We start from the raw sequence: 26,450 nt of genomic DNA on the forward strand, positions 1-26,450 counted from the left end.
AGAAGCTTCTTCAGTCACATTGTCAAAATGATGTACAGGATAATCTATCCGTTCAAGCTGATGATCATTACATTCTTTGAAGCGATTAGGTAAAGCATGCTTATTTCGTAGATGTTTTCGAAATGAATTCCATAAGTCAAATGAACGACCGCAGCCTTCAATAATACAATTAAAATAGGTACAGGTAGGATGCTTTATAGAGAAATGAACCTGAATAGCATCAATACTTGCAAAAGATTCATTAGTACATATATGACATTTTACTAAAACCATTTTGAAAAATTAGCAATACCATTTAATCATATATTTAGCAATATTTTACTCTAGTACAAATTATTGAACTTCCGAGAAATTTATAAAGTAAAGTATCAATTGCTTTACTTTATAAATTTGAAGTATAAACACAAAACTTACTTTTCGAAAAAAAAACCAGTCGTACAGAATCAGGAAAAATATTTTTGTACACGCATTGTACAAGCATATCTTAGTAAAATAAAAGTTAAAGTATATCTTATATATCTCAGTAGATTAACAGAAAATTAAGTTTTATATATATTATATAAATTATATATATAGATATCTTTAAAAAAAGTATCACATTTTTCTTTGGACATTTCAGTAAAAACTAAACTAAGATATGCAACGTCATTGAATTAAACAAAAGTACTTATATACTAGTTGTACAACTTTTTAATACAATACTGTACACTTTATCTGTACAGTATTATTGTCTTTTACTGAGATTGTAACAATGATTTGAATTTTAAATATTCTTCAATCATAGCCAATACCTTAGGATTACTAATATCTTTGTCGTGTGATGTAGTAATTTCATACACTCCTCGTTGTAAAAATAACCATTCTCTTGCACATTCTATTGGATAGATACTATCCAATGCCTGCATCGCTTTGAATGCTATGTCGATGGCTTTAAATGGAGTTTCAACCTCGTACCATATGTCATTGATAATGACATAAGAATATTTGATGCAATCTAAATCTGCACCAATAATTACAGCCTGCACTCCTAAATTTTTTCCATATTTGATATATTTCTCCTTCCTTAAATTCAATGTTGGTTCGATATCACTTGTAGTCTAAAAATGCACAGAAATATTAAAATTTAGTATCCAGTTAACTTTAGTATATAAATAATCTTAAAATAATTTTTTATTTTTTAAACTTAGTTAGCGAGCTTATTCTATAACTCCATTACTTGCTTTATATAACTGAATATATAAATGTAACGTTTTAAACAAAAATAACCAAATAAGTATAAAAAACGTATTGAAACCTGTGAAGTTTCTGACAGTTGTCTACTTATTTAAGAACCAAAATCTTTAATGAGTATATTAACAGTTACAGGTCTACAAATTTTTCAAGTTTACAAGTATGCACACTTACCTTTACAAAAAGTAGAAACGCTTCACGAGATTCTTGGCGTGATGGTCGCCACTGTTCTTGTTTTTTCTTCCAAACAGTCACCACAGTGAATAATAAATTTAAAGCAAGTAATGTCCTTATTTTTTTACCGTCTGCAATAAATTTTATTTTATATTAGAAAAGAAATTAATTTTAACAAAATAGCAAAATCGTCAAGTTTTGATGTCAAGTCATTACAACCATTTTCATAGGGCCAATTTCTTTACCGTCGGATAACTCTATCCTTCGGTTAACCTCACTTTTCATTTCTTTCTAACTGCTTTCTAACTCCCTTAGAAAGAGATGAAGAGTGAGGTTAACCGAAGGATAGGGTTATCTGACGGTGAAGAAATTGGCTAATAATCAGACACGTAATTAAACGTTTTTGTATAAACGGAGTTTTATTTGTCATGCTCGTAAAAATAGAAGCCTCTAAGACTATTGTGCAACTTCTTGTAACACAAACTACGAAATTTATGTTACAATGTTTAGTAGTCATTTTCTATAAGTCGTTTTTCTCTTTCTTTTTCCAAATATATAAAAGAAAAAAACTCTAAAGAAAGAATGACTCAGTATGTCACAATTATAATATATACATTATAATTAGGTTAGTTTACTGTTTTAATCTAATTCGCATTTGTGACATACTGAGTCATTCTTTCTTTACAGTTTCTTTCTTTTCTATATGTATTTGCAAAAAGGAAGAGAAAAATGACTTAGAAAATGCCTATTAAACATTGCCACATAACATAAACAACTTTTTATACTTTGATATCTCTGAATACTCTTTTCGCCATGAACGCCTTCAGTCAACTATCTATAGATAACAGAGTAGTCGACTGAGGGCGCTCATGGCGAGAAGAGTATTCAGAGATTTCAAACGATAGAGAGTTTAAGAGTTTGTTTATTATTAAGCGGCCAACAATAAATATTTCTAACTTTATAAGATATCTAATATAAGATAAGCCTTTTATTAAATTTATATTGGGAGTTACACACACACACACACACACACACACACACACACACACACACACACACGCGCGCGCGCGCGCGCGCGCGCGCGTACATATGTATATCATTAATAAACATCTATTTTTGAAAACATAATAAACAGGAAAATAAACAGGAAAAATGACATTTCTTTACCTGGGGTAGAACAATCGTCAATGCTTGATCTTTCTTTCTCAATTGTAATTTTTTTTTTAATAAAAGCCGTAAGGTTTGATAACTCAGTATATAACTTCATTCCAGATGTAGGATACATTTTGTTAAAATCAAGTTCCAACTGTAAAACAAAAGAAAAGATCTTATATGTTATAATTCAATTCTTAAAAAACATTTCACATATTTTGTTAAATGAACATACCAGTAAATAACCGTTTGGAGTTTTTAAAGCAGGAAATAAATCCATATAAACATGTACAGCGGTTCCTTTTTTTTTAAGTGACTCTAGTCTATTTTTACTGGTTTTGTCCCACAATTCCAAAACTTTGGCCCACGGTTTACTGTTATTCTTCAACCATTGTACGTCATCGTCAACATTGTCGTCAAATTCTTCATCTGCAAAAAGAATGTTAAAACAAAAATTTACTACACTGTACAAGAACCTAATATAAAAATGAATTAAAATAATATTAAAAAAAAGAAAAAGAACAGTGAAACTATACTGGAAAAGAAATAAATAGATAGATATATAAAAGAAATATTATTTTTTAAATCAATATTTATATTACCTGAAGTAACAAGTTCTTCTACATGGGCACGTTGTGATGATTCTTTTGACAAAATGCCACATTTTCGTAGTTTTCTACGTATGTTGTAGTATCTTTGTATTAACATGCCTCTTCCGGCAGAAGTTTCTCGACGATTTTTACCTTGTCCATATGCTCCCTTCCATAAAGCCTAAAATAAAACAAATTTTTCCTATACTGATTTAAGTTGTAATTATAAAGGATAATGCTACACATAATTGACAATTACTAACCTCTATCTCAGATGGGAAAAGTTTAATAACTTCCTTGGTGAGAAATTCCACCCGTTCAGTTGAAATACTGTTGAAACACAACAAAATAAACTATTAATTACCAAAACAATTATAATTAACAGAAAAATCTGTTTACAAAGCTTTCAAATACAAACCGAGCATAAATATCTAAACTTACCGAGCATTAATATCGATACTTAATTCTTTATTAATAATTTCGTCTGCAAGCATTTTGCGCATATCATTGTTAAGACATTCATTTATATGGAAATGTCCCAATATCATTTTTCCATAAGTTGACGATTGCAGTAACGTCAATAAATCCTGCAAGTAAAATTACAATTTTTAATAAATTCTTTTTTTTTGTTGCTTTACAATTTACTTACGTATTCATTATTTTCGACACGTAGTCGCTTTGCGGGAGGATCAGAAAAATCTTTTTCCGACGTCTGTCGTGAAGTAGAAGGAATAAACTTGTCTGCCTGTGTAGGCAGACAAGCTTGCGAATGTACCACATTGTTACTCGCAACACTTGCAACACTTGATGTTGAGGAAGTGTAGTCGCTTTTTTCAGACTCTGGAAAAAATCATAAAGATACTTTAAGTAATTGCAAAAAAACATATTTTTTTAATAAGTATGCAGAAACACAAATTCATAAATAAAAAATGCAGTATAATACGCTCAAAATAGTTTATGCATAAATACCTTTATCTTTGTCTGTAATGCAAGATGTATCAACTGATGTGAATTGATCAATAGAAACCTAAAAAAAATCATTACAAATTTAAGTTTATTTAATACATTCTCATAAATATATATATAAGTATTCTATTATAATATTTACATCCTGATGTTTATCTTTATATTGCTGCAAATGATCCATGAAATCAATGCGTTCACCAGCATTAGGTATTAATTTTTCTATTGTATATTCTGTCAATTTAGTGAGATGTCTGAATCGTATTTGATTTTCTAAAAATAATAAAACTTAATACATTTAATTTTTTAAATTAAGAGGCAAATTGTGAAGATATATATATGGAAGGGTAAAAGCCATAATAGTGTAAATCAAATTTTTTAAAATATTGACTTGTGTGCATGGATACAATTTATATATTGTATATATAGATTGCACGTTTTAAGAAAAACGATTTCCGGGCGAAGCCCGGGTAATCAGCTAGTATATACATATATATGAATGTATGTTTTTATGTATGTATGCGCGCGCGCGCACACACACACACACACACGCACGCACAATGCAAAGTTATCGTTCAGGATGCTTACTTCTAACCTTATATGTATGCAAAATTACCGTTCGGCATCATTCCGTGTGATCACAGTCATAGCGAATATTCTTTTACCTATCAAATTAGAAGATAAAAGAATATATACGTCATGATTGTGAGATCGTGGAATGATGCCGAACGGTAATTTTGCATACATATATAAGTGAGAGAAGTAAGCACAGAAAATCACAGTCATGCAGTTTTTACAATAGAAGTAAACTTACCTCTGAATCTATCAATAACGGGTTGGGATAAACCCCAACGCTTTAATAATGCGTGAACTTCTTCCATCTTTTGATACGCAAATATATATTTCTGATTAATTCACAAAACCTTAAATCCAATGCTAACTGCCCTGTACTCGGCACTGAAACCTTATTGCACGAGTTAAACGTGCCGTCAATATATTTATTTAAGAACGCGCGTACCGCGTGCGCCACGCGCGTTCTTCTCGGGGAACGGAAAACTGCCTTTCCCTCGCTCGAGTGACGTGTGCCGGGTCGCGGAAACGGACCCCCGTCGTGCTTTCTTCGCCGCCGAGACTGCCGAGAGACGGAATTGTTTTGTTTCACAAAATAGTAGATTATTTAATGAAAGTCTAAACATGTATCATACAACACCTTACGTGCCGCGTGATCCGGCGTGATCCGCGTGCACGTTCCGACGCGCGGCACACCCACGTCGCCCGGTCGTCGCGACGATCGCGCGCGAGATCGCCGGTGACCCTGCAAGGACGAAGCGTGCGCGCGCTGTGACTCGGCGCTTTCGGCGTGAACCCGCGCTGCCATGCCGCCGCGAGTCCGCTGTCCGCTCGGCTCGGCTACGTATCCTCGCGCGCGCGGAAGCGGTCTGGAACGGCGCCGCGGATCACGCCGCGGATCACACGGAAAGGGGGTCTATACTCACGACGCGCGGAACGGTCGTCGAAGCCGTCGGAGAGCCTGCACCAGGAACTGCGCCGATCACTTCCCCCTTCCCCTTGCGGCAAGGGGGCCTTCCACAACTCACGCGCGAAACGAAATGCGAACAATGCAACAAAATGGCTTCTCATCAACCACTATGATAGATGGCACGTGAGACGTGAGGAGACGCTGTGCTGTCGTCGCCCGCAGCTAAGCGCCGAACTGATAGTGTCGCACAAACAACTGCGAATCGAACTATCACGCGCGTAGCTATAAACTTAGCTATGCGTGCTAAGTGTTGTAGCTTGTATAGCAAATTTTATAATGTCTGTACGTGATAAAGTACTTAGGTACGGCTGCAACCTTTTTAGCCGCTTGTGCTAAATTACGCTTTCTATTCAGCTAATAAATTTTTACGTGGCAGCTAATTACTTTTTCCTATAATAGCCAAAGTTTAGCTACGATACTAAGGTGTTAGCTCTTAAGCTTCCGGTAAGTGAAATGAAATTCTGTCTGAAAAGGCAAAATTCCGCAAAGTCCGTTCGAATGCCTTTTTTTTGCGTGGACGCATGTATAGCGATTAGGCTAGCGAATATACATATACTTCGTTTTGTAATTTGTAAAAAAGCGGACTCTATTAATGATGCCACAAAGATCGTATCTGCGTGCCCAGGTCACGATATACTCGTATACGTTAGCGACAAAACTTAAGCTCCTATTGCGGAATACATGCGAGAGATATCGATTTATTCTCTATTACAACAGAAAAGGTATTGGTTTTTTTCTTTTTCTTTTCATTTTTTTCTATTTTTTTTGTTTGTTTAATTATAATACTAAACGCGCAGGAATAAATCAAACGACGCGTTCACTTGTTTATTGCTATACTTATCGATCTAACGTAAAAATCGTCTAATTGTAATTTCAGCTATGATGGATCTTACGTACCTATTCTCTCGTAACGCCTTCTTAAATGCAACGCTATATCTCTAACTTTCTCGACGTCAATCTTCCTCCTAAACGATGGCATAATAATACAAAAAGATCGGAATAGAGTATTAAAAACCCTGGTACAACATGATCATAAATAAAATACATAAACGTTCCAATTAATAATAATAATAATAATAATAATAATAATAGATAACAAAGTCTATTTTTCCTCAGAAACAATTGTATTTCGATACTGAACACCAATTGCATATACGTCAACAATCAGTCATCATGTTTTCTTCTCTTACTTTCTCATCATTTTAACGCGATTAAATTAATAATAGATGACCACTATACACAATTATTATACGAATTAATTGTAGCGTGCATTTTTAACGAACAATTGTTGATATTTCATATTAATAATAGATATCCTGCTTTATAAAAAAAAAAAAAAAAGAACGGAAGTAATCGTATAAATTAAACCGACGAATTTCGTTTCGAGAAAACGAAAAAAACAAAATATAGGCGAACTTAAAGTAATAATAATATCAGCGCGCGAATACACAATGTTGCAACAAATCGGATATCTACGTCGTCGAAATGAATCGTCCATCACGTCGAAGAGACACCAGAAAAGAAAAGAAACGCTTGCGTACGTATATTATATAACGAATAAAACACGTCGGGGAAAGATAATAAATAAGTTATTCGCGCAAGACACGAATATCGTTACTGCTCTCCTCGGAGAATGAATAAATAAATTAAAAAAAAAAAAGGAGAAACTCGATTTTACACCTCATTTATGCGCGTTACGCGCGACAGCGCGTATTTTAGGGATTCTTCGTACTCGAGGAGTACTTCATACCGGGGGACTCACTCGACTTGTATGCGAAATCGATCCATTTCCGACAGCGAAACGCGTTTCTGACACGCGAGACTGAAACGAAAACGTTTGCCGAATATTCGTTTTTTGTTTTAAATATATATAAAAAGATCCTCTAGCTAGCACTAATGTAAACAGCTTTTACACAGAAGAAACCAAGCGCCTCTCCGTGCAGCAAATTCAAAACGCGCTTCTAAAAGCTCCTTTAAAAAATTTTTCCGCAATATTTATCTTATTACTTCATCTTAATTTTTTTTCACGACAATAAAAACTTTTCCAGAAGATTTCTCTAATTTTCGTAAAAGTCTCTATCCGCTTGGCGCAGCCAAGACAAGGATTAATCTACTTAACGCAACGACCACTGGGTGGTAATCCGAGGTTCGACTTCGATCCGAATAATACCCCGTCGCGACTCGGATGATACATTAATTCATAAATACATTTGCGTTTATACAAAATCAATTGTTTCGCTATCTAACAGATCGTCGCGATTCATACAAATATTGGGGATTAAAAGTAAACTGGCGCTTTATTTCTTTCATATAAAAGCCGCGTACTGATCACGCGCACGATGCGGCACACGGCAATACGTTAAATTAATTAACTCTAAATGATAACGTAAACCTCTTTTCTTTCGTGAAGCATCAGCGTGTGTGTACCAAGAAGAGTTTATTTTTTTTGCGGGGCGGGGGATGGCGGGCAGGGTGTGTATGCATGCGTGGTGTGGCAGACACGGGGATGGCGATGGTGGTCGTTTTCATCTATTCGCACACACAATTCGATTTCGGTAATCAAGCGGTGCGGAGGTTTTCAGCGGTCAGAAGGTTGATCGTCACACAGGGTTTAGCCCCGATCGGCCCCGCCATCATCATCATCAGTCAAGTCTCAACAGTCACAAATATGTCGATTCCCCTGCAAGCAGACCTATCGTCAGTCGTGGAGAAAGGCGCGATGTCGAGGCGAGATATCGCAAATTTCTGGGTCAACCAACAGCTACACGGGCGGGACATTTGGGCGGGGAGGTGGGACTGTGCGAAAAAAAATGCCGTTTATATGAAGAAGCGAGGATAAGCGAAAAAAAGAGAGAGAGAGAGAGAGAAAAGACAAACGGACCTATTTACACGCACGTTTACGTTCGGAGATGTAAAAAGATATGAAGCTCACATTATTCTTTCCGTTCTCCTCAGATCTCGACGCAATTTTCCAAATTTCCCTCACGCTTTTTCTCGCTTAAAGGATATTTAAAATGCAACAATGCCCTGTTAGATGAGAATACTTGTTTCGATAACTTTTATGTAAAAATAGGCGAGAATCAGAATTATTCTGTGAATAAGAAAAAGAGTAAAATGCGCCGAGTTCGGGGAAAATGACGCAAAAGAAAATAAATTTCATTACGCTGCATTTTATTTGCATAAAATATGAACTTTTCGACAAGATTTCTTTATTGCTCTTGAACTTACCCTGACGAACGCAACGGACCTGATTGCGAAAAGAAAACGTATAAGATCAATACATACATTGCTCATACATTACTCTTAGATTCGTAAGTTCGAGATACACGCTCCAGAGTGAATTATACATATTGTTTTATTTCGCAATAATGATAAGAGATTTAATCATATGCCTTTATTACATTTATTGCAGAGTTTGATCCGACAACTAATAGATATTAGCGTCAATGCTTGCGGTTCGCAATGGGGTTTGTTAAGGCAGGAATATTAATACAAGTTTATATCGAACATGTTTTTTTTTTCTCGGACAAAGGACAGGCTTATATAGACGCAGACAGACATATCCGTAAACATGATAAAATATAAAACTCTAAGAGTTTTGTGCGCGCTTTAATATCTTTATAAATTCTGGAAATGATCAACGGTATAAATTTGCAGTTTTTTTTTTTTCGTTTACAACTATTTCTCTCGTCATGTATCATACAATATCTATACTTGTCGGAGAAAATTAAGTCGGAGGAGAGAGAGATGCGGCTCGTTCGAAAGAACACGAACAGGGATATTCTTACACAAACTGCATCGTGTAACTTTTATTTGTCAGTAACTAACGTATGTATATATTCACAATTTTATGACAAAATTTTACTCTCGTCGTCGACACCGATTGGTGCGCGATATAAAAAATCGGCGAAGTAAACGTACTTTATTATCGGATCGCTCCGCGCGCTCTAAATCGATCTCTAATCCATATTATTTTGTTTCGTTCTAAATGATAAGTGACGGGGTAATTCACGCGTATAATCGTTAATTAATATTCGTATATAATATAATATGAGATCCTATATATTTTATACGCATCGAGAGGTACGCGGGCATACATATACCTGCATCTAATTTAACAATAAGGAGAAAGTACAAAAATACGTTTATCGCGTAAGATGTAAAACGACCGAGTGTCGAAGTAGACGCGTTCGTGTAACAAAATGTACGAGAAGGATCTTTCGTCCGTCGTGTTTGTGAATGTTTATACAGAGGCAATCCAGAAAAATTGGAGATTAAGAAAAAGGATGTGTTCTCAGAAAAGAGCGCGACTTTTTTAATTCAAATGTGGATAAACACAATAGATTGTCTCATAAAAAATAAATAACAAATAATATCAAAACGATATTCAAAAATTCGTAATATAACGTTAATTAATATCTTTTATATATATATTTTTTTTTAAATATGTACCATGGCGCATATATTAGTTTTAATCAAAAATTGAAGTAGGATAGCAAGATCTTTTATCTTATGGAATTCTGTTCATGGAATTGTCATACGGTTATTTGCATCGCAAACAGCAATAAAAAATCTTCGGTCGAATTTGCTTTAAGCAAAAATAAGTTCTTGATTTGCTCAAAAATATATTATACACTGCCGTCACCCTTTTTCTGGACCGCCCAAACGCCTTTTAATGTAGATCGTGGATCGACAATGACAAACTTTATGATAATCACCATAAATTCCACGCGCAACAGTAGAAATAACAGAAATCGATCGTTAACACGCGACCGCGTATAAAATCCATATATATGCTGTTTTAATCGTTCGCCTTAAATTGTTCGCCAGTGTTAAAAACAAGCTTCTCGCGTCGCTTTTATCGCGAGCTTTATTCGCAGCTGACACGTGTACACTGATCATCGATAGGGGGGAAACCCGTTTCGGGATTTTTCTCGCTTTCCGCGAGAGTACCGAGTTCGCTCATTAGACTCACTTAAACGCAACAATCACTGGTACGCAGGCATATAATAGCAAAGTAATCGGAACGCCCATTTCTCATCTTTTTTTCTCACACGCAACTTTTGTACAACGAATTTGTTTGTCGTGTCGAAAGAACGGCTTCGTTGATTCTCTCCTCGTCGGCTTCGCTATATCGACGGCACAAACGGGATGTCCCAATTCTCATTTATACTCCCTCCTCGTGTTTCGCACGAAAGTGAATCCTCTCCAAGTCCAAAATGTGTCTCGTTTTTCGATTAATAAATGATACATCGATCGCGTGGTGAGTGGTCCCCTAGAAACTACATCTAGGTACTTCCAATACATTCGCGAATATGTCGAGGACAAAAGCGAGCGGTTTCGAGAGGACAAAATTTCTCTCGGAAATCCTTTCGTCTGAATTATACCAATGAATATCAATTTGAAGAAATATAGATATTTCCTTAAATGAGATTGTTTATAAGAGGCGTTTATAAGGCGATAATAAAAGAGAAAAAACTCACGAAAATATACTTTGCGAAACGTTTCAATTTTCACCCCGAAGAGACGGTCAAACAAAGATTCTTTGTCCTGGACATTTCTTGAGATCCGAGGTACGCGTGTATTACGTTTCCGATGGACCACCCTGTTAGAATCGCAACTCGGCTAAATCGCAGCTTTTGATTTACAGTTTTGTTTTACTCTACGTGTAGGAACATTGGCGTCATCGTTTTCGGAAGTGGCTGCTTCAAGGGAGAGCCCTAAAACTTTCTAAGTTAATTAGCGAAAGATCTAGGTCAGTGGAAGCTTGCTGATTATTTATCAGACATTTTTATGTGTGTGATGGTTATTAACATTTTTTAAAAGCTAGTAACTTTTGTACGCAAATATCAGTTGATCACGTTGACCAATATATTCATCGCCTAACACTAAAAGCAAAATGAATATCATAGCTCAGACGTAGAAGGACAAATATAGCATGTTTGAAGATACAGAATTTCCAAAAGCTGCACGACAACACTGATTGTCTTAGCTTTTTAAAATATCCGCGATCACCATTCAAAGTAACAAAAATTCTGAAAATACTCGATTAATCGTCATAAATCAAATTATCAAGATTATCAAGAATAAAAAACCTAGTTCCGTTATCTCCGCCACTTCAATATGCATGCATATGTACAAAAGAAGAAGAGTATAAAGTGTCCTTTATGTAACACAACTTCCACTGAATTACCGTTTAAACAACATCTTCCCTGACGATGGTCGTAACGAGATTCGTCTGTACATTTTATTAATCGAAAAAGTCAACCATTGCCGAGCGTTTGCCGATTGCGTTCGCCCGCGAACGGTGTGTCTCTCGGAGATTATGCAACAACAACTCGCGGCTTCCAAATGTGTACCACGAAGCTGGACAGATGTGTGTGTACAATATATACATACGTACATACATACATACATACATATATATATATATATATATATATATATATATATATATATATATATATATGAGAGGTGCCAGACATACTTCACACACACATACAATTCTCAGAAGAAGTTTATTAAAGTCAGCATTTCATAAAGAGGTGCAGTGACACTTTTATTCTGAGACATGGCAGGTGGTTTCGCAGTGTGTGGTTTCATAGTGTTAGAACGTATAGTCCTAACTAACACGCGCGTTACTATACAAGTGCTCTATCGATGCAACGCAAGACAATGCAACGGACCAAGGACAACGCACCGGAAAGAGAAATTCAGTATGTCAAGTCGGCGTAAGCTCTTTGTATAAACTTATTTATACGCCCAAGGACGTCAACGGAGGATCCACGAGGTGAAATCCTTGCACGTATCTACGTATTTATCAAGCACTTCGTATGCTGAAATAGTGCTGAATATTAAGTGGAAATAATATTTGAAGAGTAATGAATATAATTTTTCTTTCCTTTTGCTTCCTCATAGAGGAAGCTTTGTTTTTGTACACTCTTGCGCACGCACGAATCGTGCTGTAAATTTATGTCGAAATGATATCGCACACGAGATGAAGAATTTGAGGATCGAACACTTTTAAAATCTGTATAACAGTCGAAAGGTATATCAAGCAAAACAACGTGCCTTTCTATAGAATTTCGTAGATGCACAGGGTGTCTAAAAAATATCGCGATCTCTCCCAGCTACAAATTCCTTGGCAAATTTAGACTGTCTCGTTTAGCATAAATATAAAAAAAATCGTAATTATCAACATCAAAATAGAAAACAAGAATTGTGACAAATTAATCTACGATAAAATTATTTCCGAGTTGATTTTTCATTTTACTTTCTCTTAAGAACGGAAAAGTCGCGCGAGAAGATACAAATATGTGCTGAATAAAGTGATCGAGTTCGCTGGAGCAATTTGAAATGAAGCGACGAATCTGGGCGCATTCTGTGAATCTGGATGTTAATAAAAAATCAAAAAAAGATTCTCAATCTCTTAAACGCGTTACCAGTCAATATTGAGCTCTATCAGCGCATAAAATCCCCTGCGAATCTTGCCCCGATTGTTGCAAGCGTACGAACCGCGAGAGATTCGCAAGGATATATATATATACGGTGAGAATCGGTTCTTTCAGCGAAGAAATCACGAATGGCGATTGCATTCCATACAATATTCTCTCTAGACGTTATTATTATTGACTTACGATATTTATTCTTATGAAAATATTCGTTTTTTTTACAGCATTATTTTCTCATTTTCTTTCCTTCCATCTCAGTCCATATATAATAGTTCATATAAACATGCACTTCCGCGCTACGCCATATATGTATATATAGCCCGTTCATTTGTTTTCGACCTCTACCTAACGGACACAATGCTTCTAAATCTGTCGTCGTTTTGAAATTTGGCTATATACCTGTCCTCTTTGTTTCTTTTTCTCTTAAGGAAAACCATCATTAATCACAGGTTCGCAAGCGGAAAAAAGTGCGGGATAAATTATAAAGTATGTATCGATAATACATTGAGCTTGGAAGTTCTCTATTCTTGTATTTCGCTTTCGTTTGACAAATGGTATGCAAGGTGGGACAGCTTCACGAGGTGTTCCTCGAATATTTGAATGCTTAGAGAAAGTTCAACTGCTCTTAACCCTTTCTCATTTCACATTCATTTCAGACGAAAATAGTGTTTACAAACACGTGTCCGTGACGAATTTAGCATCCAAGAATTTACAAGCTCACTTGTGACAAATGTAAAACTCACATGTTTATATATAGCATTAAAGCATTAAACCATTTAGAGAAGTTTCGCCAATTCCCCAAGCTTTTGCACGCATAGACAATTTTGCGGCACAATTCGACGGGTCTGCTGCATCGTTAGAAACTCCAATAGAAATAGAAATTTCTAATCAGATTAGTCAGAGAATAAAATAATAACGAGAAAAATTAATTACTCGAAATATTCATTCATAAATCTAATTATATCTCGAGATAGTTGAAGTTAATTAAAATTAATCAAAAACTTACTAAAAATCTATATATATTTATGCGCATTTTTCGGATAAGTATTTGAAATAAACTGACAATAAGTATAAAAAATACTTGGCTGTTCTTACGTGTATGAGATTTTGTAATTTTAGGATATTCTCCAATAAACTTTTTTCTCCAGAAATATTCGAGATAAATGAGAATGACGTTCAAACATGAGAAAAATTGTCTATGCGTCCAATGCCGTATATAAAAAAAAAATAATGTGCCATGTAAAGTGAAGCGAGCTCAACGTTGTCCATAAACGTTATCGCTCACAGAAAACAAAAGAAGAAAGAGCCCAAGTAAAAATGTGCTTAATATAAACAGTACATTGTTAGTAACTCTGTGAATATGTTAATTTTGATTAGGTTCTTACGGATAATAAATACTTTCATTCCAATCACTCGGTCTTTCTCTCGCTCATTTTCTCTTTCATTCTCTCTCTCTCTCTCTCTCTCTCTCTCTTTCTTTTTATCTCTCACTCCCACATCCATTCGTAACAGTAATCATTCGCAAACCTAATCTCTAAGTTTCTCTGTCGCGTGTATACATCGTGTAAAATCATCATCAATCGTCGAATCGTAACGGCAAGAAAGCAAGTTAGTCTTGATATATATATCTCTTTTCCTTTTCCTTCTTTATGTAGAAAAAAATCACATTGGCTTGTTCTCTCTGGCCTTAAAGAGGATACTAACTCAAGTACAAAAGCTTAAACGTAAATGTGGACGCGTATAGTATTTCTTCGACACGGTAACGTAAGCACAACGTCCGCGTCCGTGTGTGAATGTATGTGTCTCTGTATGTGTGTACGTATGTACGTATGCATGTATGCCTGAAAATTTATTAAATATTAATGAAGTCGAAGGATGATTAGGGATGATTGGCGATGGGCTCACAAAAGATCTATCATCCCTCCATCCGACAGAAGACGGTACCGGCCGACGCGCTGGTCCAAGTCCACTAAGGGTGAACAGACACAGAGACACAATCGGTCAGTCAAATGATTACAATGGCTTATTTTAAAACGGTTTTACATATAAAGAACGACGGTGGAGGGCAAAAAGTGCTTCTTCCGCTCTGATATCGTTCTTTCGCTCATTGTCAGATTGGAAAGCGAGACACATTGAAATTTTATATTACTGGAAACCCGAGAGCTTTATCTCTCAGGTGTACGAGAGTACCGAAACTCGAACGATAATTCTGTGAATTATACGTGCGGTTTTTAGCAAAGAAAAATTACGCCCGTCTCTCGGGAAAATTGACTCGTCACTCCTACCCTCACCTTCACTTCGAGAAACATTGTCTTGTCCTACAAACATTTATCGAGAGCGACATGATACTGATAATGTGAAACAAAATTGATGATAACGACCTGTAACAATGTACATTCCGACGGCATGCAGTGAACATATTAATGCAGAGCAATAACGATGCAATTAAATCGAGAATAGTGCAGTGTTGAATCGCAAAATATTTCCTGTTTTATATTAGAATAATATCGTTCATACAATGTGGTCGTGATTGTGTTCTAATGATAACTAATGCAATATGTAAACAATATAAGAATAAGTGAGCACGTAAAAAGCACTTGAAAAAAGACTGCCTGTGACGTGACTTATATATATATATATAGACGCGCTAATCATAAAAAAAGATCATTTAGAAAGAATTTTTACAAAATAGCACAATGCAATCTCTTATAAAATTAAATTCTTCAATCGAGATATAAATGGATGGATGTAAAATATAAAACTTTCTAAGTTATAACAATCTTTAGAAGATAAAAATTTTGTAACGAAGATTTAAAAACCGAGTTCTCTTCGGCAGTCTTCTTTCAGGATTGCGATCGAGATGTGACATTTCTACATATAAAAGCGGATTACAACAACATTCAATGCAATAGATAAAACGCAAGCCTTTATGGAATTAATCTAACATAACTTCGAATGTGCATTATAATACACTTCGGTCCTCTCAACGGGCATCAATGATTGTGAGGGGATATCAAGCATTGAGAATATAATTGTTGCAATTACGGATGTCGCTACACGATCCTTCCGGGAGGAAAGAGAAAGAGAAAAGAGAATGGTTGAGAATGTAAAGAAAAAACATTGGAGATAGGATTGAAAAAAGTAACATGTATGTTTCTCTACAGAAATAGGCGCTGCAAATAGAAAATATTACAAAATGTATAGTACCACGTATTTGTATATAATGGTATATATGCATTATATATATATATATATATATATATATATATATATATATATATATATACATATATAATCTTATCCTTAAAAGTATTACAGAAGTACATTCGTAAACATAATAGTACATTGTAAACATAGTAGTACTTTGAAAAATCGTTAACATCTCAATTATGTTAAGTAATAATTGTAAAGACATTCTCGCGAATCGTGGTTGATTGGAGAATAGCATATATGCGTATGTATATGTATGTATATGTATGTGTGTGTGTATGTAATAGCAGTAGCTATTCTCTAATATATTAACATATTAATAGTACTAATAATAATGATATAACAACGATACGGCTAATAATGATAATATAAGTATACGAATAGTATCACAAAATAATTATTATACAATTAAAACAGACGTATCTTGCTTATACAGATCTTGCACATGTCTCAAACATTGTAACAATATCTTCAAGTAGTCGCAACTGTATAAATTATTTACATGCAACAAGAACGAATACGAGAAGAGAAATGGGGTTTTAAAATAAAATATAAAAAAAATTATACGATGAAAGAGGGAGGGGAAAGAAAACGTAAACGGGGCTTCGGCTATTCGTTTATTCGTTCGAAAGGTATCGCGAAAGGGAGGTATGAAAGAACGAGAATAAATTGCTTCTTCGTCAATATCATAATACATTCGACATCCATGCTTTTCAGAAAATCCATCAAGTACAAATCTCAATGCCTACGACTACAAAAGTGTCGAGAGAAATCAAAGAGGGACTCGTCAAAGCTCGTTTCCCGCATTTATAGAAACCCGTAAGAGCGTTCCAGACTTGGTTAAAGGCAACGTTTACGGATTCTTCGATCAGTTCGAAATCAATTTTTTCCTCAGCCAAGGTTACGAGCGAGAGATCATTATTTTTGTCGCGCAAATTTTTCACAATTTTCAATATTAAATATATTTGCACATAACTGGTCCCCAACTTACGAATTTGTTGCGTTAAAGTCTAGCTAAAAATAAATAATAAATAAAGTTTTGCGATTCGTTTACGCTAGAGTTTGATTCCCGAAAAAAATATCCATTTTTTTTTGTTTGTTGAAGAAAAATCGACCTCAGATTAATGATATCAAAGAAACCGTAGACCAAGAAATGAACTGCCAAGGCTGGTACACTCATCGAATTAACTCGTGCCACACCGAATTAATCTGTCAAAATTAGTCCTTACGAAAATACATTGATACAATTAATCGACTACGTATTTACAACATTGTGCGATGAACACTTAATTCTATCTTCCGGGGGAGTGTGGGAGGAAATACACCGCTCCGAAAAATTTACTCGCGATTATACACCTCGCGAATTTTCTGGCCGTTTGACAAACTAATTCACCTATTTTTCACGAGCACGGGCAAAGGAAACACCCGTAAAAAAAAATCTTTACTGTTATTTATCTTACTTTCTTTTATTTAATAAACTAACAATTTTATACGTAATATTATGTAATAAATATATAATTATGTTTCCTACACATTCAGAGACACGGCGGAACGTATGGAGCGCGTCCCATTTTTACTATAATAACCGTTCGAAATAATCGCTTTATTAAAATCGTGAAAGAACCGTGTTAAACCCTTCTCACTCTTTTCTTCATTTCCCACCTTTTTTTTCTTTCTTTTCCTTTGAGACTTATAATAAGATAAGATATATATTCCAAGTGTCGTTAAAATCCGACTCCGTGCGAAAAGTAAAACGCGCGGTTACTTTACCGTATCACAAGTCTAGCCTTGTACAAAGAAGAACGAATAGTTGGACAACGTATAATAATACTTAGCGTGTTACCGCGCTAATCGAATTACGATTACCGATATCTATAATAATTTCGCCTAGTTAATGAAAGAAGAATCGTAGATCTTGATAGTTAATTATACGTAATAACTACACGTTCGATCCCGAAGCCAGTTGTGTGTTTTGTGTAAGTGTGCGTGTGTGTATTCACCGTCTAATAATTTATGTTTCTTTATATTTTATATATATATAATTTTTTTTTTTACGCAACAATAGTTACGTCTTAATCTAAGATCGCGTAACTCTCTCTCTCTCTTTAAAGAGCAATAACCGACAAGCAATCGCGATTTTAAATCTACACTCCGATTTTCCTTTTTCTCTTCTATTCCCCCACGCTGCCTGCATTCCCGTATTTTCCTCCCTCATCCAAAGTCCGAGTTCTCGTTTGAGAGAGTCATTATTACGAACCGAGTACAAAAATCATTATCTAGTAATCCAGCAGTATCCGCGGCTTATTTTAAATCCCACGACGTATACAAAGGCTGATTTCTACGTATTTGTACTTCCACGTCGTCGACAAACGGATAAAATGAAGGTTTCCTCGCGTACGCCCGAGCCCGTGTGCCGAAAGAGAAATTCCGGAAACTCTCGGTAAAATATCAGTTTTAATACCGCTTCTTAAAACCGTATTTTACCGTCGTTCTCTCACCGCGCCTCGCTTCCCTCTGTTTCCCTGCATCCCGGTTATAATTACCCCAAATAAATTGTTCCGGAATTGTACAACGATTTACTTCGGTGGCATGGCTTTCAGACTACACATAAACCCGAGACGTATTTCTATTACATTGATCAAATGTAATTGCATTTGTAAACCTTTCTATAACAATCTCTCGACGTCTTCGCATGTATCTCTTCTTCATATATACATATATAGTATCTATGTATGCATTTCTAATATGTTGCGCGCGAGCGTATATAGATGCACGTATATGTATGTGTATCATGTGCCTATAATTACAAAATGAATATATGTGTGTGCGTGCGTGCGTGTGTGTGTGTGTGTGTGTGTGTGTGTGTGTGTGTGTGTGTATGTGTGTGGCCAACGAGCAATATTATTCTTACGAAGTTAGACTGCATCGGCGCGAATGAGGTGTGCACGGAAACGCAAGCTGAAAATTGTTCGTAGAAGATATCCAAAAATTTCAGATACCGGACAGCCTGACCGCGCGTATTCTGTGTTCTTCCTTTCATCTTTCTATGTATACCGCGATTCACGTTTTATGTAAAGCTTAGTGCAAACTTGCGATTGTTCTCTACGCAATTCGACTCTAACGTGCTCATGGAAGTTCATTCCAATTTTTCCTTTTTACAACCGGCTTGCCGCGAAAGAGAAATATTGGAATTTCAAGTTTTATCTGAACAGAAAAATAGCATCGATTTAGATCCGTTGGATTATACAGGTATTTCCGCTCTCATTTAAAAATATTAAAAGAAAAGAACAAAAGGAAATGAAATCAATAGAAGTGCCACGTTGTTTCGCGATTTTACGCGATAAAATATATGATTGTTAAAAAAAAAAAAAAAAAAAGAATAAAACCTGCTTCGTTTGAACAGCGTACATTTCACATTTTAAATTGCAGAATGTTATTGAAATTTAATTTTGTGCGTGACTCTATATAAATTTTCCTCTTCCCTCCCTTTTTGTACTCGAGATGCGAGTTAAAGCAATTTCTGTGTTTGAAAGAAGAAAAACTGGAAGAGAAAGATCTGCCCCGACGGTTTCCAGTATAAGTTTTTTTTTCCTATTAAACCACCTATCGATCTTTGAATTACAAATCACTGTTTATCAATTCACTTCGGTTTTCTTTACTCATGGTAATTTTCCTCGGCTATTTTAAAAGTCTTTTAACAGATAAATGCCCATCCCATTTGCAATCGTTTCAACAACACGAAAACTTCGGAAAACATGACATGAATCGTAGCGGGAGCAAAATATGCATCCTTCTTTACAGGTCGCGTTAGAATTTTATCATGTCGTAGTAATGAGGGTTGGGCTAAAGGTCGTAAACGTTCAGATGTGCATCTCCTTATTAAAATCACATTATACCGGTGCTACTTCTCTGCTACTACGTGGCAAACCAATCAATTTATACTCTAACGATTTACTCGAAACTCTTAATTGGTGCACATTCACGGTAACAATCTCGTTATCGAGCATTATACGTGAAAAATCAACCAACAGTTATTAGTACCGTAATCAGTAAGATATAAATCGTCAATACGAAAAAAAAATAAAGCTCATGGTCCCACGACATAACAAAGAAAAAGTACTAATTGTAAGTGAGAGAGAGAGAGAGAGAGTGGGGGGAAGAGAAAGAAAGAAAGAGTGAAAAACGGAACGATCGTGCAAAAAGAGAAAGAGTAACGTAACGAGCGGAGGTCGCAAAAATGTCGTACAACGGATTTCTTCGGATTCTAGTCATCAGTTTTGCGCGTACTAAGCTGTCCTATGCGCGTCTGCAAAGGGGGCAAAAAAACAGAAGAAAAGCAGGACGCGCATGTCGCGACTTCGCGAAACGCGCGATCTTCGTGAAAGCGCGAAATGCGTTACGATGCGAAGCACCGCCGACCGTTCTTAAGTACCGAAAGCGTTCGTTAAGCTACTACGTGTCGAGAGTGAACGGAGCGGAGGAACGTTTCGCGCTTGCATCGGCGACGCTCTGCCTGTTACTGTTCCGGTTTTTGTCGCCGCGCGACAGCAGACCCTTGGCGGTCTCCTTGAGATTGCATCGCGGACGGAGACTGCTAACGTGTGTACGGCTACTGCTGTGTGTAAGAGGGTGGTGTTGGTGGTTCACCACCAGGGATGCAGAAGACTCACCGGATTCCCAACCGTCCTCGTCGCCGGTGGTGTCGCACTCGCTGCTGTCCGCTTCGCTCGACTCGCTCGGCGTTTCCTGCCCGCCTATCCCCAGCTGCACACCGTCGCCACCTCTGTTCGTCGTCGCTGGCACAGCTGGAGATATGTTTCCGCCCACGCTATGCATAAATAGACTCACCTGCAATTAAAGATCGCGAATAATCGAATGTTCATATCTTGCGCTTGATAAGATCTCACTATTCTAACTTAAATAGATTGTAATATTTAATTGCTTTTATTCCAAATTTGACTAACAAGGTATCTAATGCTGAGTACTTGAAATTGAAACACCGTATACATTAGTTTTCAGAATTATGATTCTAATTGTAATGAGCAAAATACCCAATGCTGAATGTTGTACAAGACATGCATACATTTTACATTTGCTAAACTTCTATCATTTTTTTAAAATTATATTTTGCAAATACGAGACAAACTAACTTTAAAATCCGGACTGTATAGCTTGTGATTTTTATCCTTGTGTGCATTGTCCAATCCTGACTTGTCTATCCGTAAAATGAGAGTGGGCGGCATAGGACCGAGACTGGCCAACGATCCAGTTCTAGGTTTCACATGCGACATAACCATCGGTAATTCCATTGCTGTGCCGTCGCAGCTAAATGCCCTCGCCGATCTTTCAACGTGTAATTCGCCATTGTCGCACTCGGAATTCGCTTTCTCACGGACGAAAAATGTGTTGAACCAAAAATGAAACATTTTCTCCTGGGAAGTACAGTAAAACACAGTTCGTTAATCTATCATGCCAAATAAATTGATACAAATATTGTAAAGATATATACCTTTCGTTTCATTTTTGGCCTGTAGTTGTAGAACTCCACCCGTATATCTCCCGTCAGAGCGACAGTGTGTTGCAATGGGATACAAATAGAAGATGTACCTTTCCGAACCTCGTAATCATCAGAAAATATCCTTTTGTTTGATTCCGAGATTACAAAATGCAAGCCTAGAAACACAATGTACAGAGATAACATACTTTACAATCTTTACATGAGCTACAATACGATCAGAAATTATAATAACACACAAGTATATATATAAGTCACGGAGAAAGATATTATGGAGCAAAAAAACACATTTTTAATTCTTGCATAAATAAAAATTAACAAAATGATATGAGTATCGATTGTTAACGATAATATAATTCGTGTAACTTTTATACAAATTACTTACAGCCTTGACCTCCGTTGAAAATAGGGGCCGGATCCAGTTGTATCTTACGCAATAATAATGTCACTGGTTCATAACTGAGACCCTCTTGGAGGAGGGTAGCATAATAATCTACATATCTTCTCTGCGATGGTATCGTTACGCCTTTCCTGGATCACAATAAAACCGAATAAGTAAGATAATTCTCGATTATCGAGCCATCACTACATGCTAAATCCTCAAAAGTGTTTTGTAGTATCTATTTACCTATCGTGAGTCCGTTTAGTTCCATAATAATTAAGGGCTTCCGTGGCAGTGGGAAACTGTTTGCTGTGAAGTAGATAACAGCACACCATTACACCCGTTCGACCTTTGCCCGCCTTGCAATGAACTGCGGCTACGTTGTCCTTATCTTGGGATAGCCACGACTGCACGTCCTCGCAGAAAGGTTTAATCTGTTCCAGCTTTGGTGGATTATGATCATCGAACGCGTAAGTAGCCACTCTCTGCTTGAACTTTTTGCAATCATACGATCTCTCGGAACACCTGAAACATTAGTGTAACGTTGTATTAAAGACATTTGTAGTGAAAGAGACATTTTAAGAGACATCAGTTAAGTCTTTCCAAAGAACTTACAGATTATAAATCTTATAATGATCTTTATGTTTCGATTCCAGCAGCTTAACAACGTCATCAATATGATTTCTATACACTCCCTCCAGCTTCTCAGCAGGAAAACCCATCGCTATTAAATTCGCTTTTATATCTATAACGTCACAATAGTTAAGAAATTTATCCAGCATCATCCAACAGTTGATTCATATTAGAATCTATATTAGTACTTACATTGTTAGTGTAAATATAAAATATGCAGAACGCATAGTATTCTAATATCTAGTTATTTCTACATGTTCGTGTGTGTATGTAAAACAATTAGGCAAGGATACATGTGAGATCAAGATTAAAACCGTCCTCCGTGAAACGTTTGCGGCGTTTGCTAACGAGTCCCTTTATGGGATTAGTCATCTTCATGTTGCTGATAGTATTGGCCATACTCGGCTGGCTTTGTCTTAACTCTCCTGTCTCGATTTCGATCGAATCACCTTCCGCCACCTCCTCGGGAATCTCTTCTTCTGCCTTTTGGCTCTCAAAGGTCCTTTTAACCTGTTACCAAGATTACAAATAAGAAAACAGTGTCACAAATTTACGTGTCACAATTTATCTTAATAGCACGCTCTCTCTCCTTCTTCTCTGAGTTTGACAAATTAAAATATAAACGCAAGCTCACCTGAGGCTTGTGAGCTTGTGAGGCGTCACATGAGCCCAGTTCTGGTCTTCTTTGTTCCTCCAGACAAACATGGAGAGGGGTTACGGAGGCCGAGATATGCTCAGATATTTTACTGTTCAACCTGCCGCTGGTGGGTCTCCTGCAGGAAAAGCATATACCCATCAATTCCCAGAACATGTGTTCCTCTACTTAGGCATTTTTTTCATCGAGCATGTCCTATTTCTCCACCGTGAAGCTCGGCACTGGTTCTTGATCGGACACGGACCATTTTATGATGACATATTATTGTCACCATCACCAAGTCTGGCGCGATTTCACGGAAAAACACACACACAGCGAAACTCCACAGAGAACGACGGATACGGTCTTCGAGGAGAAGCTGTCCACGCAGTCGCGGTGGCAGACAACGCGGAATATAAGGGAATGCACACCATACACTCTTTTCACAGGCTCCGTAACTCAACAGCTAGCCATTAAAGACACTGGCCTCCTGGTCGTTGCATTGTCCATCTTGTTCCTTCTCTCCGGTCCGCTCAGACAGGCATTCCTGCTTCAAAAATCACACAAAGATCACAATCGTCATCGTCGGCAGTCAGCAGCGGCGGTGGAGAAAGAGAAGAAAGAGAGTGTCTCGCGAAGGAGATTGTGAAAGACTCGGCGAAGCCGGAAGCGGGGAGGATCGCGGAGAGTACCGGGCGAGTCGTTCGCGGGTCCGTCGAGAGTATCGTCAACCTACATACGCGCGTGTTTACGCCGTACGCGGACACTGGAGTCGCGGGTGGAACGGCAGGTTAGCATCGCGCGAGACGAAGCAACTGCGACGTGGACGATGCGCGACACTCGGCGGTGCGTCCCCGGGTCCGTCGCGCTCGCGATCGAGCCGATCGATGCGATGCAAAGCGATGCGATGCGACGGGACACGATGCGATTTGATGCGACGCGATGCGAGGGACGTGAGGACGTCGCGTCGCACCTCCCGCGTTCGCTTCACGGTGCCGCTTACCCCAGGCCGGACGACGACGGGGTCCACAGGAGCCGCAGGACAGCGAGAGAGAGAGAGAGGGAGAGAGAGAAAGAGAAAGAGAAAGAGAAAGACGGTAACGAGACGGACGACGAGGCAGGGGTTTTAGGTTTTAGGTTAAGCGCGCTCGCACTCTCTACGAAGGAGAGAGAAGCGGCTCTCTCGCTCCCACTTATGCACGCTCGGCGGCGGCGGCGGCGCGTTCGCTTCTCTCGCGATCGACGGCGACACGGAGGAAGGTTTCATAGCCGTGGAATCGCGTCCGCGACCTCGTGCACCGTCTCGCGGGGGAGCACGTCGAACGTTTACCTCTTCCGCGGATGAGGCTGGCTCGTGAGGCAGGAAGGTACCGCGAGCAATCCGAGCACGACGACCACGGCACGGACTCGGCGGACGGCGAGTTGAAGCCGAGCGGCTGACAACGCTCGCGCTGCTCTCGCTCTCTTTCTCTCTCTCTCTTCCCCCTTCCTTCGCTCTCGCTCGCTCGCTCTCACTCACTCGCTCACTCTTTCTCCGTACCCCGTGCGGACGGATGGACGGACGACGACGACCGCCGTCGCTCTCGCGTACGTTACCCGGGGGGGAGGGACGAGGGGGAGGGGAACTGTTTCGCGACGGAACGGCGGGGTATTACCGGCACCTCGCTTCGCTGCAGCGTCGCCGACGGCACGTAGTACGCTCGACACGCGTCGTTAACGTTAACGCCATGACAGCGTGTGCGTGTATGCGTATGCGTGTGCGTGTACGTATTGTGTATGCGTGTCTTTTCGCCGCTTTCTCGCCTCTCGATCCCCGCGGGCGGCCCACGGTCTCTCTCCTCTCCGTTCCGTTCCGTTCCGTTTCGTTCCGTAGGGCACACATACACACACACACACATTCACGCACGCACGCATGCACGCACGACCCACATATGTATGCGTGCCGTTAGTGCCGTACGCTCGCTCTGACTCGCCGCTGCAACTGCAACCCGCGGCCCGTTCTCGCGTTTCTCATTGTTTCTCATTCAGCGCGCGCGCTCCGGCTCCGGTCGCGTCATCGCGAACGAATCGCGGGGATCTTTCCAGATCTTTCGTCTTTCGGGTTTCGAGGTTTCGGGATCGGGCGGAGGAGCAGAGCAGGAGGCGCGCAGGAGAGGCCGAGCGCGTCGCTCGTGCGTCCTCGCCGTCCTCGGCAGCCGAAGCTCGGCTCACCTCATCCCGCTCAACGCTCATCCTGCCGCCGCGTCGCGGTCGCCACAACAGCGGATCTCGCGGGTCGCTCTCTTTATTCGGCTTTGTCGCGAGAAGCGAGTCCCGAACGTCTCGGTGTGGAAAAAGGAGAATTTTTTATTTTACTCGTGTGCAAATGTACGAATTAAAAGATTCTCGTTCGCCGAGAAACTATCGCGAATACAGTTTATACGGTTTATACAGTCCCCCGTGTCTCATCCTTATTATCTGTACTCCGTTTCCTGAAACCTCTGATTCCATATTCTTTTATTATGTCGAGACTGAAAAGCGTCGGTATAGGAGATTGATGCGGTTCAATATATTCCGGATAATCGGGAACTGCAATGTTCAAAGGCATCATCGCTTTGTACCCCGCGGTCACCCGCGGTGCCCTTCTTTTGTGCGGCGTCTCCTAAGTGAGATACCGATGTATTAATGTGGTTTAGCACCTTATCTAAAAGAAATGTTCTAGGTGACAGGATTCTTTTCTCTCTGGAATCGGTAATTATCCCTTTTTGGGCTGCGACGCCGCCTCTTTCTCGCCTCTCACTACCTGAACGCACTTGAACCCGACGATTTTGTTCCAATATGTAGAATGAACCATATTCTGTTCTCCCGGTATTTCTTTCAGTCACTCTTTTTTTCTCTCTCTCTCTCTCTCTCGTGTATTTTCGGATGTTTTCAAAATTGAGAGCTTGACAAAATAAGAAGCGAACGGAAATCGATTTTTTTCCTTCTCTCTCGCGT

General features: G+C 38.4%; 2 protein-coding genes across 13 annotated transcripts; both read right to left on the bottom strand.

Moving 5' to 3' along the window:
• Positions 1 to 63: 63 nt before the first annotated feature.
• LOC139808564 (uncharacterized) lies at positions 64 to 6,071 on the bottom strand. 3 transcript variants are annotated; one of them, XM_071770683.1, is made up of 12 exons: positions 5,606 to 6,071; positions 4,924 to 5,241; positions 4,255 to 4,382; positions 4,116 to 4,173; positions 3,796 to 3,986; positions 3,588 to 3,733; positions 3,410 to 3,476; positions 3,159 to 3,327; positions 2,792 to 2,985; positions 2,572 to 2,710; positions 1,405 to 1,535; positions 64 to 1,097 (listed from the first exon to the last, which is right to left on the bottom strand). In XM_071770683.1, exons 2-12 carry the CDS (start codon positions 4,988 to 4,990, stop codon positions 735 to 737), a joined length of 1,653 nt encoding a protein of 550 aa, XP_071626784.1. In that variant the 5' UTR covers positions 4,991 to 5,241; positions 5,606 to 6,071; the 3' UTR covers positions 64 to 734. The 3 variants fall into 3 exon arrangements, with proteins under 3 accessions (XP_071626784.1, XP_071626793.1, XP_071626801.1); XM_071770692.1 differs by lacking the exon at positions 5,606 to 6,071 and adding an exon at positions 5,320 to 5,441; XM_071770700.1 differs by lacking the exon at positions 5,606 to 6,071 and having other exon boundaries at positions 4,924 to 5,361.
• Positions 6,072 to 6,398: 327 nt separating this feature from the next.
• Pten (phosphatase and tensin-like protein) lies at positions 6,399 to 26,380 on the bottom strand. Of its 10 annotated transcripts, none has more exons than XM_071770632.1 (10): positions 24,805 to 24,925; positions 23,475 to 24,024; positions 23,134 to 23,350; positions 22,823 to 22,952; positions 22,454 to 22,732; positions 22,211 to 22,356; positions 21,820 to 21,983; positions 21,461 to 21,742; positions 20,981 to 21,158; positions 6,399 to 8,329 (listed from the first exon to the last, which is right to left on the bottom strand). In XM_071770632.1, exons 2-10 carry the CDS (start codon positions 23,649 to 23,651, stop codon positions 8,310 to 8,312), a joined length of 1,593 nt encoding a protein of 530 aa, XP_071626733.1. In that variant the 5' UTR covers positions 23,652 to 24,024; positions 24,805 to 24,925; the 3' UTR covers positions 6,399 to 8,309. The 10 variants fall into 10 exon arrangements, with proteins under 10 accessions (XP_071626733.1, XP_071626728.1, XP_071626708.1 ...); XM_071770627.1 differs by lacking the exon at positions 6,399 to 8,329 and adding an exon at positions 8,800 to 15,069; XM_071770607.1 differs by lacking the exons at positions 6,399 to 8,329; positions 24,805 to 24,925 and adding an exon at positions 25,136 to 26,380 and having other exon boundaries at positions 15,568 to 21,158; positions 23,475 to 24,021.
• Between the last annotated feature and the right edge of the window lie 70 nt (positions 26,381 to 26,450).

Source organism: Temnothorax longispinosus, chromosome 1 (assembly GCF_030848805.1).
Source record: "Temnothorax longispinosus isolate EJ_2023e chromosome 1, Tlon_JGU_v1, whole genome shotgun sequence".
Taxonomy (NCBI): domain Eukaryota; kingdom Metazoa; phylum Arthropoda; class Insecta; order Hymenoptera; family Formicidae; genus Temnothorax; species Temnothorax longispinosus.